General features: G+C 47.9%; 1 protein-coding gene across 3 annotated transcripts in view; it reads right to left on the bottom strand.

Annotated features, from left to right (window-relative positions):
• VPS11 (VPS11 core subunit of CORVET and HOPS complexes) overlaps positions 1-17,572 on the bottom strand; it is a 66,757-nt gene that overhangs the window by 36,419 nt on the left and 12,766 nt on the right. For 2 of the 3 annotated variants that reach the window (XM_085846607.1, XM_085846589.1), the window contains exons 2-9: positions 14,216-14,364; positions 13,677-13,815; positions 11,660-11,820; positions 9,971-10,218; positions 9,651-9,852; positions 9,338-9,489; positions 9,053-9,239; positions 7,832-7,969 (exon numbers count right to left, since the gene is read on the bottom strand). In XM_085846607.1, coding sequence (XP_085702733.1) covers positions 7,832-7,969; positions 9,053-9,239; positions 9,338-9,489; positions 9,651-9,852; positions 9,971-10,218; positions 11,660-11,820; positions 13,677-13,815; positions 14,216-14,364 — 1,376 coding nt within the window. The remainder of the gene's footprint in view (positions 1-7,831; positions 7,970-9,052; positions 9,240-9,337; positions 9,490-9,650; positions 9,853-9,970; positions 10,219-11,659; positions 11,821-13,676; positions 13,816-14,215; positions 14,365-17,572) is intronic. The other variant, XM_085846598.1, reaches the window with a different exon arrangement.

The raw sequence follows: 17,572 nt of genomic DNA, 5'->3' as shown, positions 1-17,572 counted from the left end.
ATTGGGGGGAGGAGTGACTCCCGCCCAAGGGACCCCGGGGTCAGTGTAGAGTGAGTTAGCTGGGTTAGTCAAATTGAAAAATGGAGGTCGTTTTGTTGTTGGTGGGAAAGTAGGCTCGAGACCCATTTGGAGCGGTGCAGGAGCCCTGTTGACGGGCTTGGGAGCGTGGCTGCGAAAGGTGAGTATCGCTGAGTGGGTACCCGGGCACCAGGCTAGTCGGCCGCGGTAGGCCATGGGCCCATGGGGGGCCGGGATAGAGTAGTGGGCACGGGTGCGCCTGCTTGGTGCGGGGGCCCGGGGCGCCATTAGCCGCGTGGGCAGTGTTGTGGGCACGGGTGACCCTCGGAAAGGGGCCCGGGAGGCCGGCCTGCCACGTGTGCGTTTCAGGGGAGGTGCCATGGGGGGCACTCCCCGGTGTTAGGGAGCTGGTAGGCTCGGAGGCAGTGTAGTGCCCGGGGGTGCCATAGCGGGAGATTCGGCAGAGGGTCGTGCCTGCCAAAGGGAGCCACGTGTCCCAGCCAGGAGACCGTGTGAGGGCACGGAGAGAAAATTGGGGGGCGAGGCCCGAAATTGTGAGGACACCAACACAGGCGACGGGAATCTGGGTTGTTAGAACCAATAGTTTAAGCAAAAGGCGCTTGTTGAAAGCCCCGGGGTAGTTTAACAGTTAAATGGTTAGGGTAGATTAGGAGATGTACCCCTCCGCACCATCCATTCCCTCGCTGTCGTTGTGGGCCGCTGGACCCACTTTGGGTTAGATCGCCGACCTCTGGGGAGGCCATTCTGAGGCTTCGTTGGGCATCGACACAGGACGTTAGCTCTCCCTTATTCCCCTCCGGGAAGGGAACGTAGGGGTTGGGAGTAGGCTAGGTGACAGGATAGGTTAGCCGAACAAAGACGATAAAGGGGGTTAGGGGACGATTTATAGAGGGGAAGTAAAAATAAAAACAACAAAAAAAATAAGTTGGGGCTAAATTGGGGTTTGACAAATTAAGGGAGTGGGTATGTACAGTGACAGGCAAAGGCGATAGGTTGGGAGGGAGACAGGTAGGTAGGTCCGAGCCCGCCTTCCAAGTGGCCAGCACCACCGCACTCCCTCCACCAACCTCCACTGAACGGCAAAGGCTGGCCAACTTCATCGGCTGGCCGTGTTTGTCTTCAAGGCGGAGGCCGGCCAACTTCATCGGCAGCTGTTGTTTTGCTGCAAGGCCTGTGCCATCGGCTGGCCGTGTTTTGCTTCAAGGCCTGTGCCGGCCACTTCGTCTGCAGCTGCTGTACTTCAAGGCCTGTGCCGGCCACTTCGTCTGCAGCTGCTGTACTTCAAGGCCTGTGCCGGCCAGTTCATCTGCCGGCTGTGTTTGCCTGCAACGGTCTTCTTCTGCGGGCTGTGTTTGCCTGCAGCGGCCTTCTTCTGCGGGCTGTGTTTGCCTGCTGCCTCTGCCTTTGCCATGCCCACTGCCCACGTTCACCAGCCCCGTTCAATTTTTGCTTTGCCCCCCCCCCTGTTCATTTCCATGTGCGCCAGGATCAAGGCAACAGTTTGCAAGCTGCAAGAACTGCCCCGTTGGCAGCTACAACACGGGCCTGCAGTGGCAGCCCGTGCACCGTGTTTTGCGTCCATCCATTCATCCATTCATTCGTTGTGCTCATTGCGTGTGCCACTTGAGCTGGCACAGAGACTACGTTTGTGCAGCCCATGCACCGTTGTGGTTCACTGCGTTCAGTTCAAAAGGGAAGGCCTTGGACTGCGTGTGAGCAGCCAGCCACGTTCCCTGTCACCTGCATTGTTTTGAGCCAGAGACTGCATGTGGGCAGCCTGGCTCCCTGCTAACTGCTTTTCTTTTGCAGAGTTCAATGATCCTGGGCCATGGTTTAGTGTAAAATTTGTAAGTTAAGGTTAAGATGTACTGTACATATGAGTGCGCCCCCGGCATGTATGTCTTAGCGCCGGCAATTTTATTTAAGTCGTCCGTGTGAGTGAGTTTGTTTAGATAGTTACGCAGCCCTCAGGTTATTTATTTTGGGGACACGAATACCATGAATGTCGCACTCAGGGATCCGTAGGTAAAATGTACTAGGGGAAAACTACACATGATGGCACACGAAAATTTGACGACTCGGGACGAGTCTGTAAAAAGGGGAGGGGGTAGTGTTGTGGTTACCAAATTCGCAAACCACCATTCAGGTCCCTTAGGTGAGATATCTCGGTAAGTACATGTGTAGTTAGGTCCAAACCCGTTGTCTAGTGGGAATACATGTCATTTATGCGAGCTGCGACTCTTCAGGATAGCCGTTTTTCTTTTACTATCTTTATTTTGGACCAACCGCCATGATTACCACCACAACCACAACATCAACCACCAACCACAACGCCGCTTCACCACAACCGCCACGACCTTCACGTCACACCTCGCAACCGTAGCATCGCCACCGTTCTTGCCCCGCTGTGGGTACCGGTGTTGGACTCGTGCAGGGCGCACGTTGAACAGCGTGTACAAAATCACGGATTTTGTGCTTCAAAAACGGATCAAAAACGACACACGCCCACTTTTTGCCGTCCAATCGGTGAGCGAGGGGCGAATTGGCCCCGCCTCCAGGACGATCGATATATGCAAATTTGTGGATCAAAAGCCTTCACGCCCACATTTTCTCGGGGCAAGGGGGACCGAGGTGAAAGGCCAAAGGGAGGGGGGCAAAGGCGAAGCTACGGGGGGATAAAAGGACCGTGTTCGTCAGTCAGAGCGGTGTGGAAGTCTGGAGCCCGAAGCCTGCAGTAGCTGGAGAAGCTGAAGAGAGTCGAACGAGGAGAGCCCAAAGAAGAGTCCAGGGTGGAGAGTCCAGAGGCGGAGAGGCGGCAGCGGCGAAGGCAGACGAGGGGGTGCTCGCGACGGTGCCGGGAGCTGCACGCCCGAGGAAGGCCGGCAGCGCGACCTGGCCGAGGTGGAGACGCACACCAGGGATAATAAAGATCCTCTATACCCCGAGCATCAGCAACCCCCTCCTGTTTCCCCCCGCGCTGAGATAGTGCGACCAAGGGGGCCCCTTTCCCACCCCCTGCCAGACACTGTCCGCGAGGCCCGCGGAGTGAGGCGCCATCGCCGCTCCGCGTCTCATCACCAGACGGGTAGGCGCGACCCGGTCTCGGCCTCAGGCCCGCCTCATCCTTGAGGGTATTTCTTTTCCTTGGTTTTGGGTATGTGTTGTCGGCGCCGTCTGTGAAGTAGAATTGTATAAGTGTTGCCGTGTGCTCGGTAGTCGGTATTAGCTCTGCATTGTCTTCACTTTTATATTTGCTTTTTGTGTAAATGGAATTGTGTTTTTTCTGTGTGCTTTTGGTGGAATTGAATATGTGTGCTTCCCGTGTGCCGCGAATAAATGTGCTTTATTATTGAACTGTTCTCCCGCTTCGCTTCGTCTTTTCCTTCATTGAATCCCCATCTTGCTTCACGTAAAGGGTTGGTAGTGGGCTGAATACGCCCGATAATTAATCGAACCGTCGAGGTCGACGATAACACCGCTCGGTTATTCTGATAGTACGGAACGGGTCGCTTAAGTGGCCCGTGTCCGAAGTCGACCTGCGGCGAGGTGCGATCGCCCGGTCTACCCTCCGCGTGGGTACTTAGGTAGGTCGAATTTGGCGAGCAACCCTATCCCACGCGGGGGCTGATTGGCTCGATCGCGGTGAGACCGAAAGGTCCACCCGTGACTGGTTCCCGGCGTTAGTCCGAGAGGGTCACGACTGGATTGTCCGTCCGGTGGGCGACGTGCCCCGATTCGAGTTACGTGGCCGTCAGCACGCCGGCGGGCGCGAATCCGCAACTTTACTTACGAAATCTTAAGATTTCGTAAGTAATAAATCTACAATAATTAAGTAATTACCTCTGCCACCGAAGGTGCAGGAGGTTATATTTTCACCCCTATCTATCTGTTTTTTGGATTCGCTAGATATCCATTATTGTCGGGTTTTCCGTGTGTGTGGTGTGTGTGTGTGTGTGTGTGTGTGTGTGTGTGTGTGTGTGTGTGTGTGTGTGTGTGTGTGTGTGTGTGTGTGTGTGTGTGTGTGTGTGTGTGTGTGTGTGTGTGCGCGTGCAACGCGAGGCTCCACAGCACAAGCCAGCAAACCGATTTCGATGAAACCTTGACCCCGAGGCGAAAATGGGAAAAAGGGCTCAGACGATCTATAGAGAGCAACTAGTATTATCATAGTGTCAAGTTAGAACTCAATCGGCCGAGACATCTAGGAGGAGATAGAGAAAGAAAAATTTTTGACAGACGGACGGAGACAGACAGACAGACAGACAGACCTGAGGACATTAAACAGTTATATTAGGTCAGCGAGCTTACCTAAAAATCGACTAACCAATATACTTGCAAAATCGTCGATTTTGCAACGAACAAGAAAACAGAGTAAACATTGAGTACTCCCACCCTTCGGTGCCTGGCGATGATGTCATGCATCACCTAGATATAGAATTGGGAAGGAGCGGTATACAATCTATCTATAATTCCAGCTGTGTGTGTGTGTGTGTGTGTGTGTGTGTGTGTGTGTGTGTGTGTGTGTGTGTGTGTGTGTGTGTGTGTGTGTGTGTGTGTGTGTGTGTGTGTGACCACCGTTTCTCGACGACCGCCGGTCAGATCTGATTGAAACATGCCAGGAATATTGCTGGGGACCCGCGGATGTGCCTTCGAGGTTTGATATCAATCGGACGAGCGGTGCCCAAGTTATGGCCATTTATTTACCAAACCAATGACAGGACACGGTGCTATGATGCCATGAATGACGTCACAATTAATGTTTATTTATTTATTTGTTTTTTGTGAATACATTTACAGAGAGGGGCGAGAGAGGAGGGGAGAGAGGAAGGGGAAAGGGGGAGAGAGGGGGAGAGAGAGGGGGAGGGAGTGGGGGGAGGGAGAGAGGGGGAGGGAGAGAGGGGAGGGAGAGAGGAGAGAGGAGAGAGGAGAGAGAGGGGGAGGGAGAGAGGGGGAGGGAGAGAGGGGGAGGGAGAGAGGGGGAGGGAGAGAGGGGGAGGGAGAGAGGGGAGGGAGAGAGGGGGAGGGAGAGAGGGGGAGGGAGAGAGGGGGAGGGAGAGAGGGGGAGGGAGAGAGGGGAGGGAGAGAGGGGGAGGGAGAGAGGGGGAGGGAGAGAGGGGGAGGGAGAGAGGGGGAGGGAGAGAGGGGGAGGGAGAGAGGGGGAGGGAGAGAGGGGAGGGAGAGAGGGGGAGGGAGAGAGGGGAGGGAGAGAGGGGAGGGAGAGAGGGGAGGGAGAGAGGGGAGGGAGAGAGGGGAGGGAGAGAGGGGGAGGGAGAGAGGGGGAGGGAGAGAGGGAGGGAGAGAGGGAGGGAGAGAGGGGGAGCATCACAATTCAAGAGAGGGGGAGAGAGGAGGGGGCGAGAGAGGGAGGGGGTGAGAGTGGGGGCGAGAGAGAGGGGCGAGAGAGGAGGGGGGAGACTAGGGGGGCGACGCAATTCTTCTTCGTTTGATATGACATCACAATTGACGCTGGGGACCTGAGTATGTTTCCCAGGTGTTTCCCAAGTTATGGCCATTTATGATAAGGTTGGTCCGATCTAATTGAAAAAATGCCCCAATCCAGTCATCGTTTACGAGAGCGAAGGAACGAAGCTGCACATACTGGCACGCCTCACCCACGAGAGAAGGGGGCGAGAGAGGGGGTGAGGGGGGGTGAAAAATGCCCCAATCCAGTCATCGTTTACGCACCTACGGGCCCGCACTAGTATATACAAAAGAAGACAGTGCAGAGTTAACCCAAGAACAACTTCTGCAATCTTAACTTCTATTAAACAGAAGAACTTAGCTGTTAGTTCGGTTGCGCTGCCCTCTCAGCTCGGTGGCGCTCGGCTGGGCAAAGGCTCCTTAGAGATTCCACTTGGTGGCTGGACGAAAGAGCTTGGACGAAAAATATCTCAACTGAGCCTGATCGATTCTCTTTTATAAAGCCTGGGCAAGGGAGGAGCCAGAAAGCGGATCAAAGGACCCTGTAGGCATTTCTGTGCATCCCCATTGGTGCGTAGATGGCACCCCGAAAAGTCGCCCCGCCCCGCCAGACTACAGAGCCAAAAATGGCCTCAGTTTCCTCAGCCTGGCCACGCGACACAGCTCCACAATTATCATTAGCCGAGGGTTTCGTGAGTGCTCTCCGGCCCTGAACGTGTACTGCACTCCATTCGAGAGTGGTTATTTAGCGACCAGCACATCTTTGAAAGGACCCCAGCGCACGTTTGCGCTTTGTTACATGCCGAAACACCCCGGCTCGCATGCCCTTCGTTCCTCCGGCACCCTCAGAGACTGTGTTGAGTGTCCAAGTGGTTGATGGCAGTTGTGAGGGAAGCGCTGTGGTGTTTGCAGTCAAGGTGTTGAAATGTTGGGTGTGGTTGAGGAGATTGTGGTGATGAGGTTGAAGTGGTTGGTAGTTGTGGCATTTGTTGTGAAGAGGTCAGGTGCAGGTTGTTGTGGGGATTTTTAAGAGGCGTTTGGAGTGATTATGGTGAGGGTTATAGTGTCATGTTGAGGGTCTGAGTTGAGACGTCGCTTGATTAGTGGCACGATGTTTGAACAGGAAATGGCGCGCTTATGCAAATGAGGCAGCTGTTGCGCCATGCCTTCCTGACGCTACTGCATGCATGCATCGCAGGTTTGTGTTTGAAATGAAGGGAAGTCGAGTAAATTAAAGAAACGAAAGACTATAGGGTTGAAGATCTAATTAAAAGCCCGACGCAACGCACCTTGTCCCATTTACCTACGAGACGTATGGAAAGGGCCAGCTAAACAAATACTAATAACTGCCTTGGAATTGATGAAAAGTCAGAGGTCAATAGTCGTTTGGTTCGGGCCTGGGGAGTCATGGATTCACTGGATAATGGGGTGTGGCGCTGCCGGTACCTGTGCGGGAGGACGAAAGTCTGAGTCTTCCTCGATGAATGTGAGACTTGGACTCTGACCAAGGATCTGAGACGGAGACTTAATTCCTTTGGTACCAGGTCTCTTTGGAGAATCCTTGGCTATCGCTGGTCGGATTTTGTGTCCAACGAGCGGTTGCTGAGAGAGACTCAAATGAGATTTGTTACCCGCATAGTACGTGAGCGCTAGCTGCGGCTGTATGGACACATGGCTCGTTTTCCTGACGCTGATCCTGCTCACCAGATTCTCTCAGCGAGGGAGTCTCGTGAGTGGAGGAGGCCAATAGGCCGACCATGTGCCTTGTGGTTGCAGCAGGTTGATCGGCATCTCAAGGAGACGGGGATGGCCAGATGGAGGCCCCTGAAGTACCGGCGGAAAGTGGACGCAGCGACGCGCTGTTCTGGCGCATGCTCCCATACCTGACCTTACCCGATTGATGTATGTTGGGTGCCACTGCCTCGGAGGAGTTGAGGTTTTGCAGAACCGAAACAAATGTAAACCCCTTTCCAGACCAAAATAAACATTTGCTAACTCGCGTGATGAAAAATTCCTTTGGTACCTGTCTACACCTGAGGGCAGGTTTTGAATACTTTGCTGCTGAAACAAGTAATTTCCAAGCTTGGTGCTTATTCTGCTCTACCAGCAGAAAGCCATATCTGATGGAAAATGCCGAGCTGTCTCGGAAAGTCTTTTGTCAGGTCCACAAAGCCATTTTCCTTGCTAAAATTCCAGCTGCAAGAGTCGGTTGATGGCAACAAAGAAACAGTCACGTACATGACACGAAAGATGGAACTTTTATGTGAAAGCAATTTAAAAAATAAATAAATATATACATTTTTTAAAACGTGCCAGAGCTTGTACAAATATCCCAAACTCGTCCTTGAATCATGGATGAAAAAAATAATCTCACCTTTTTGTCTTCCAACTGAATTTTTAAATACCACTCATGTTGCTGATCGCGCTCAGCCAGAAACAAAGCATGGTCGAAGTATCCAGCTTGACGAAGGACCTTGATTGCTGTCTCAACATCAAATATCACTTCTCGGGTCTAGAATAAAGCAACCACACAAAAAAGCACACTTCATATGACCACACCGCAGACCAATTCTGGGTAACAAATCTTCTTTTTAGAAGGGTAAAATTATAGCTCGACCAAAATTGAAGCCCGTTAAAGGTTGGGAGTTTGTTTCAAAACAAGTCAAGGTTTGAGCCAGGAATTGAAAGCAAGGTGCTTATTTCACAAGCAATCACCAATCGACTGGAGAACAGAAGCCTTTGTGGCCCCAGGGAACTCTCGGGGAGGAGATGCTCAGAGACGGTCTAACCCGATTCTGTCTCCAAAGGTTGTGGATACAAGGCGTCTCACACCACATGTTTTTTGTTTTGTTTTGGTTTGTGTTTTGTCTCACACAAACACCAAATGTGTTGTGTGAAAGCCAGAGCTGCGGTGTCGTAAGGCAAGACAATAGGAATAAGGTTGGTCTCGATCTTCCAGAAAAAGTGCACGTACGTCGATCAAAGCGATGAAATAGCAACACAGGTATCCATATTCAAATTATTCCAGCATCTCTGAGTTTGATTTTTTGTTTTTCGCCTTTCAAATCAGTCCATGCCAGATGCAATGATTTCTGTTAAGAACGGCACTTGGTGGAACGCATACCACCAACAGGTTGAAGAGTTTACATTTTGTATCCCAATGATCGGCCGGACCTGCATCAGTTCCTTAACCAAAACCTAATTGGCTTGTTCTTGCCACCTATCAAACTCCTTCACCAAGTTTTGTCGTAATCCGTTCACAACTTTTTGAGATATTGTGTTGTTTATCGTTTTTCGCCCCATCTCTCAATGATAAAGAAACACTTTAAAAATACTAGAATCCGGATCTAGATCTCCACCAAAATCCAATTAATTTCTCTTCGTCACCACCAAACCTGTCCACCAAGATTCGGCCGAATCCGTCCACGTCTTTGAGATATCATGCTCACAGGCAGACAGACAAAACAAACAAACGAGTGAAAACGTAACCTACGTCCACCTCAGGTTGCGGAGGTAATAACAGTCGAAATTTAAGATGTGATAATATGAATAACAAGTAATAATACCTGTTAAGGCAAGCCAATAAACAGGTCACCTTGATAAATTCATCCAACTTGGAACCATCTTTCAGTTTTGTGTAGCAGTTTAGCAGAAGAGTCGTGTGATCTTCATTGGCCAACGACTGCCGATGCAGAGCTTGCAGATAGGCAGTGAGGTTGTGAATTCGCTGAGCGTCCAGGAACTTCCGTATTACGTACGATGGTTCCAACTTCCCAATAGTTCTGGAGAATAAATCCAAAAATTGAAGGAAAGTCCGAGGATAGCACGTTATGTAAAGCGTTTTACAGCATTGCGTTTTGCGTCAACAACACTCCCTCACCGTATATATTGCTGAATGGCACCATCGTGATCACCTTTGTTGTAAAGGTGATCCCCATATTGACGGAAAATATCAGCCAGGTCATCGCTATCCAAATGCTGAGTTTTAGCAAGGTTGATCGCAAGCACATACAGGTTCTTCTTAAACAGCATCTGGTTAACAAAAACGATTTTACATTTCACTAAATGTCGAAGCGTAAATATATATACAAAGTGCAAGAAAAGTTCCTTATTTCAAAAGAAAATGAAGACATTGATGGAAAGGCTACACAAGGAATCTTGTTACCAAAACAAAGTGAGAAAAATAATAATACCTCAAGCTTGGTCTGCGTGTCTCTCTCTTGAAGAGCCATCAGTTTACGATCGCCCGTCACGACATACAATGATCCCCATTCGGCCAGGACATCCAGCACGTCGGGAAACGGTGCAGAATAGGCGATAAGTTTATTTCCCAAATCGTAAATGGTCAATATGTTCATGTCCACAGAATCTTTGTCCAAACCCGCTGCATTAACTCTGCAAGGCAAAGACGAGGTCAAACAAATACAATGCCAGGAAACATGATCCAACCAACAAATAGAAATAAAAAGCTCCATTGTGTAAACAATTAAAATTATCAACAGACGCAGATCACCTTGAAACACCTTTCGAATCTTTGGTCACAACCACCAAGAACCCTCTGTACCAATGAACGATCTTCTTTTCACCTTCGAAAGCAAAACACGGACCACGCTCATCCGGTTGGTACAGGTACACACAATCATTGCGAGCGATGACAAACTGATTGTCCTGTGAAAGGTCACTGAGAGCTGAACAGCGAACAGCACAGCCATGCTGGTCCAACTGCACCCTTGCACAGTCTTTCGTCGACACATTTAGTGACTGAAAACGAGGAAGGGAAAAGCAAGAACACAATCATTAAATAATGAAAAGATGGATTTTATTAATCTTTCCTAGAATGTAAAAGTGAAGCGTCAATGCTTGAAATAAACAACAGGTTGGTGGCGTAATGGTTGGAGCATAAGCGAACGAGGGAGTTTGTAGAACACCACACCCCACACAGTCTTGAGGCATTCGACTCTTGTTTTGCGTTTCAGTGCACAATATATATTAGCTTTGTTCGTGAACTTGGAAAAACAGGCACGATGGAAACAATGCGAAGAAAACAAGTCAAATGGAACAGTTCAGAGCTGAACCTTCTGCCGACTCTGCCACCAGAATGCACGGCAGCTTTGATTGGTTGAGACAGTGTAAAATTTTGCCCAGTACTGCTAAACTGAAGGTTTATGGAAGTACAAACAAGTGTTTTACAATGTTCAAATATATAATTCAATTTCAATAAGGTCAAGGTTTTAAAGGCTGAAAAAAAATTTTTTTGGAAGTTCATCACCGTTGACCATCTTTTACACCACCTAATTTAACATGTTGTATTAGTTATTTGTGCCTGCTGCTTGGGTCCTTTATAACATCCTTAAAAACAATAAGTTTCCTGTTTGGAATGATTTTCAATTTTGTTTGACTGCCAGACAGGCAGATGATCAAAACCATTGCTTTACTCCTTTGTGCACATTTGCCCTCTGGACGAGACGCCGTAAAATTTGCCAAATTCGGAGTCAAACTACGGCTAAACTGCAAGTTTGTGATCCGATTTGTGTTCTCCAGTGTTCAAAATATAACCCTGCTTTGCACCACGCAGGTGAAAACAACCACAAGTTGACAACACGAGCGCAGGCTTTGATGGCCCTAATGGCCTCCTGTGTTGAAGTGTCTTGTAAAGAAAAAATTGTAAGTATAAAAACACTAATAGGGACTACCCGGCACTAGGGGAGAGAAGGGGAGGGGGGGAATACCCTGCAGTGCCCGGCTGGGTAAGAATTTCCCGGTGGTGGTTTTGGGACCTGTTGGACATTGAAAAGCTATGGAATTATTGGCCTCATGGTGGTTTCCTGTTACCTGTGGGCAGGCGGAATCACTGCCTAACCCAACATCCCAATATATACTTTATAGCGGCCTTTGGTGACCTCAAAACGGACATCAAGGTTAACATGGAATAGCTTAAAACCTTGCCCACATTCTGAAGTACCTATACTACAATTTGGGGCCTCTAGGTGCTACCATTCGGTTGTCAAAGAATAACACACAAACGCACTAAAATATTTATAAGATTTGAGCAGAAAGTGAAACACTGCAACAAGGAAATGCAATTCACAGAAAAACTAAAGTGACATCAATTGAGGTTTTATATTTATGTTTACACAAGCTTTCATGCGTATATAGCTTCATTTAATGTTCTTCCACTTCACAATCCCATGCATGTATTCACCTGGACATCATCTGTAGTGACAACAAACAGGTACATGGCCTTGCCAACCTGCCTGAAAGCCAAGCCTGTGATTGGAGATGAGTTTTCATGGACCTGGGTTTTGCAATGCCTGTCCTTTGTAATATCTCCCTTCATGGACATGACACTTCCATCAGTAAAACCTGCAGAGAAATAAATAAATAAATGAAAAGCATAGTGTACAACCGAGAAAGGAAAAGGGAATATCGGGCGAACAAGGCCATCTGCACCGTTGGAATATCAAGGCAGAAGGGGATTCCCAAGGACAATCACTCTCCCACCAGGGCAGGTTGGTTACCTCTCGCTATTATCCAACCTTACATCTGGCCTTTCTGCTCTGAACATCTCCCTCCTCTGCTCTTCCCAAGCCACCCCAGGTCACACGATTTTCTCCAGAAACCCTCCCAAACTCCAGATTGATTGACCACCTGCAGTCATCATCCTCTTATTCTCTAGATTGCTGAATATGCTCCCATTGTCCGTTGCCTTGTCCTCTCCACTTCAACCTTTGAAATCCGTTGTCCATCACTACCTCAAGCACAGCAGCATTCTCTTCGACCCACGATTATTCTTTCCCATTTTGTTTCTCTTCGTCCATCATTACTCGATTTTGTAGTATTCCTCCTTTCACATGACCATTCCCACCCATACCCTTTGACAGTTTGTGAACCTGCTCTTCCATGAGAGAACTGCGAACCTCCCCAGCTCCTCCAAGATGCACGTGATCTTCCAGTAACCACCTCCTGGTTGAACTCTCAAAAATCGAGGCCTTTCAACCACCCCAACTCTTTTGTTCCTCTTCTCCCTCGATTGTGGAACCATCCTCTGGAGATTGTTCAATGGCAAACTGGAGGGTTTGAAGCAGGTGGTGAACAACCATCTCATCTCATCTCATCCCCCATTCCTACCAGTCATATTTTCTCCCCTTATTGGTGCTGTCGAACCTAACCCTCTCACATGCACATTGCTATTTCCTTCCCTCCTTTGTCTCTTTTCCTGTTTGTTCAGTCCCTTACTTGCATCCAACTGCAGCCCTGCTGGCCTTATACCTCTGCATCACACCTTGCTCAGCCTAATGCCAGGAAAATTCAGCCCCCCCCCCCCCCCAAGATCACTGGACTCTCCTGCGATGCATATGTCACTTTCACATTGCAGACAGATCAGTGGGCTCTGTCTTTGACCGCCTCCGAGGTCTTGCACCCTCTACCCTTTCCGTACCCCCCTCTCACCCCTATTTCTACTGTTCCTTTTGTTCCATTACATCCTGATCCATTCCATGTTCTCGCTCCTGCCTGAGTCATGGCACTGTATATGAAAATAAAATGTGGCCCCACTGTCAGTACATTCCCATTATAGCCTTTATCTCTTCCCATTTTCATGAGCCAAGACTTAGTTTGTTAAAAATAAAAAAATAAAAGGATTCCAACAAAAATTGTAAAGCAAATTAAACTGGAATAGCACTGCAAAGAGCGTGTACCTCCGCCAGACTGAACGGTTTCCGTTTTGTATCCCACTGAAGGGACGGATCTGCATCCGTACCTGACCCAAAATCTAATCGGCTTGTTCTTGTCACCTGTCCAACTCATCGACCCAGTTTTGTCATAATCCAGCCAAAACTTTTTGAAATATTGTGCTATTTATCGTTTTTGGCCCAATCTCTCCAAAAATTCTAGTACCTGGATCCGGATCTTCACCAAAATTGAATCAAATTGTCCTCGTCACATACCAACCCTGTCCACCTAGGTCCCTTTGAATCCGTCCATGAATCCATGCTTGGCAGGGTCAATAGCAGTTTTCGAAATCAACGCACACACCTATTCAAATCGATTGAATAAACTACTTAAATCAAAGAATGTTTTTCCTACAACCATAAATCAGGAGAACAATACCGGTTTTGTACCTGGCCTACAATTATGAAGCAAAGTTGGCTTGCACTACATTTGCAATCATTTGGGATGCAAGAAGTGTCACCAGAAAGGACAAAAAAAAAACACAATACCTATCGCCATGAAGTAAAGACTCTCGTGGAGAGCAAGACATGTGACCTCGGTCGGTTTGTTTCCAGGGATTGCTCTGAAGATTCGGCAGCAAAGTGGGTTTCCAGATTTGTCTCTCTTATCCAGATTCCATACTTTCACCTGGTGGAATAGTTAGAGTAGATCAGAACAAACAAAATTACATTGATTAAAAGAGAAAACCAGTCAAGTCCAGCAATCATTCCCCAACTATTCTTTCTCTTTGCAAACAACCGATTATTCTACACAGAAGAATCATTCAGGGTGAATGCTTCTATCTACTTCAAAAAGGAGAAATCAACAGGACGTTGATCAAGGTACACCAAATCGCAACGGGGAGCAAGAAGTTGATGTTTCCAGAGCAAAAAGGAGGAAATATCTTTGAGGAAGAGTGAATGCCCGAAACGTGAGCTTCCTTTGGCGGTCAGAACACCACGATCGACGTTCCGTCGAGCGTTCTACCTGTCCACCGACCCACCTACTCAGTTGTTGGAACCTCCAGCGCATCGTGCTCGGTACTCACCACGGGGTTTACACCCGGTTCATCTTCACCAACGGACACAATCAGGTTATGCTGTTTGAGCTGATAGAGATGGGTTACTCGCAGCTCGTAAGCTTTGAAACTCTGCAGTTGGAGGTTTCTGTTCAAGGTATGAACATTCCCGTCGAGATGTAAGGCAGTAAAGGAACACAAATGAGAAGCACAATCTAAATCCCGGTCGGTACATACCTGAAGATGGTTGGTATTGTCCATCATCTATCAATGTCTTCATAATTCATGCAGTCCACCAATAACCTTCACGGCAAGACAACTGTCCAGAATTTTGCCTTTTCGTTAGTGTTGTTGTTGTTCCCGTCAAGAGTTATTTTTTGGTAAACTTTTTGTTCTCGTCCTACTAGCTCCTTTATTTTACTCCACTCTACTATTTTTATCCCCCCGCCGCATGGCGGAAGGGGGATATTGTCACCCAGGTCGTCCGGCTGTCCGTCCAGCTGTCCGTCCGGCTGTCCGTCCGTCCGTCCGGGCGTCAACATTTTTAGCTGCGAGTGCGATAACTCATAAACTGTTCGCCATATCAATTTAAAATTTGGATCACACATGTCCCACCTGAAAAGGAAGATCTCTATTGATTTTGGGCGTGGCCGGATCCAATATGGCCGACTGGGGCGGCCATCTTGAAAAAAATGTTTTTTGTAATAAATGGAAAACCGCTTATCTGATTTCAATTATTTTTGGTTACTACGTTCCTCACCCCTGGGGAACTTTTTCGAGATGATGACCAAATGGTGTCTTGTTTCCAATTCACCTCCCTCATGATCTGGAATATGTATGACCTTTTTCATTCAATGGCAGGGGATTCCCCATCTCTGATGGTATATTGTGTTATTACGAAGGCAAGTCTCTCGCATGCCCTGAACACAAAAACTCAACACTCCACATGTCCCTCATTAACAAGGGGCATGAAAGTGAGGGGGGGCAGGGGGAAATTCACCCTTTCTTAATATTCTTCCAACAAACAAAGCATTCTGCAATGAATCTCCAACTCTCCAACCTCCATCCTGTCCTTGTCGTCTTTCCTCGTCACCTCTTCAAACACTTCTTCCACTGTCCCCTTCGTAATGAATGACATCACCCATTAAGCCGCTGTCACACCTTGACGTTTTAGCCAGGGTATGTCAACGTATCAAAATGTATGTAAAACGCTGGCGTACGCTGAACTATTGATGTTTATTTTTAATTTTTGGGCGTATAATAACGTGTTAGACGTATGCATAACGTATTAGTAACGTACACAGAACGTTTTAATCACATATAGATAACTTATACCAACGAATGCTGAGCGTGTTGTCGGCGTTCACAACCTCTGCCCAACGATAGTATAACTTATGCATAGCGCGGCAGCGTATCGCCGACGATCACGTGGCGTCGGCTTTAATAGACTGCAGCTCGACGATTCAAATCATAACCGCACTAGACATAGAAGTGTGAAGCCGCTGTCACACCTTGACGTCTTAGCCAGCGTATGACGACGTATGAAAAATTTGCCGAACCAAGCTGGTACACGTCGAATACGTTATGGGTAAGTTTTGTATACGTTAAGAGCACGCTGGCATACGTCGAGAAATTTTCAGCATGTTGAAAATTTCTCGACGTACTTGATGTATGACACACATTCCGCATACGCTGGCATAAGTTGTAGGCACGCTACGCGATCGTTGACACACGTTACTCACAAGTCGAAACACGTCAATGTTCCAGACTCCCTGGGTTTTTTTTTTTTTCTTCGGTATGACGGTTATGATTTAAATCGCTGAGCGCAGCCTTTTAATTATATATGATAACCGCACGAGAAATCGAAGTGTCAACATGACCGTCATACCGAAGAAAAAAATAAAAAATAAAACAGGGAGTCTGGAACACTGACGCTAACCATTACATTGACGAGTTTCGACTTACGAGTACCTTTCAAGTAACGTGTGTCGACGTGTGTCAACGATCACGTAACGTGCCTACAAGATGTTACTCATCGGTTAGAGATAAGTTTCGGGTACGCTAACCATTACCTCGACGTGTTTCGACGTGTGTCAACGATCGCGCAACATACCTAAAACTTATGGCCAGCGTTATGCGGAACGTGTTAGTAATACGCTGGCATACGTCAGGAAATTTCAAGCATGGAAAATTTGTCTAACAGCTCGGCGAACAACGACGTTTACCAGCGTACTACGACATATGCCAGCATGCTCTTAACGTATACAAACTTACCCATAACGTATTCGACGCGTGCCGACGTTTTAGCCCAATTTTGCACACGTCAGGCATACGTTGGCTAAATCGTCAAGGTGTGACAGGGCCTTTACCATGGTCATGAAATTATGGCCTGTGGGACTTTCATTACGGTTTCACTCTCCACTCATGCTGTTCAGTTGGAATGGAATAATAATATATATATATATATATATATATATATATATATATATATATATATATATATATATATATATATATATATATATATATATATATATATATATATATATATATACATATATATATATACATATACATATATATATGTATATATATATATATGTATATATATATATGTATATATATATATATATACATATATATATATATATATATATATATATATTGCTGTGGTTACCAAATTCGCAAACCACCATTCAGGTCCCTAAGGTGAGATATCTCGGTAAGTATATGTGTAGTTAGGCCCAAACCCGTTGTCTAGTGGGAATACATGTCATTTATGCGTGCTGCGACTCTTCAGGATAGCCGTTTTTCTTTTACTATCTTTATTTTGGACCAACCGCCATTGTTACCACCGCCAACCGCGTCTCAACAGTCGTCACAACATCAACCACCCACCACAACGCCGCTTCACCACAACAGCCACGACCTTTCCCGTCACACCTCGCAACCGTCGCATCGCCACCGTTCTTGCGCCGCTTGTGGGTACCGGTATTGGACTCGTGCAGGGCGCGCGCCGAACAGCGTGTACAAAACCACGGATTTTTCCGCTCCAAAAACGGATCAAAAACGACACACGCCCACTTTTGTTCCGTCCAATCGGTGAGCGAGGGGCGATTTGGCCCCGCCTCCAGGGCGTTGGAGGGCGGTCGCTATATGCAAATTCATGGATCAAAATGCATTCACGCCCACTTTTTCTCGGGCCAATGGGGAGCGAGGTGAAAGGTCGAAGGCAGGGGGTCAAAGGCGAAGCCACGGGGCTTATATAAGCGGCTGCGTTCGTCAGAAAAGAGTCGTTGGTCGTCGTCGTCGTCGTGTGCGTTGGAGTCGGAGCGAAGAGGACGGAGCTGTGGAGAGGCGGTGAAGGCAGACGAGGGGGTGCTCGCG

This window comes from Eptatretus burgeri, chromosome 1 (assembly GCF_056783735.1).
Source record: "Eptatretus burgeri isolate ZD-2024b chromosome 1, Ebu_testis_v1, whole genome shotgun sequence".
NCBI classification, from domain to species: Eukaryota; Metazoa; Chordata; class Myxini; order Myxiniformes; family Myxinidae; genus Eptatretus; species Eptatretus burgeri.
The sequence above is the reverse complement of the archived record's forward strand: the minus strand, read 5'-3'. Positions and strand labels throughout refer to the sequence as shown.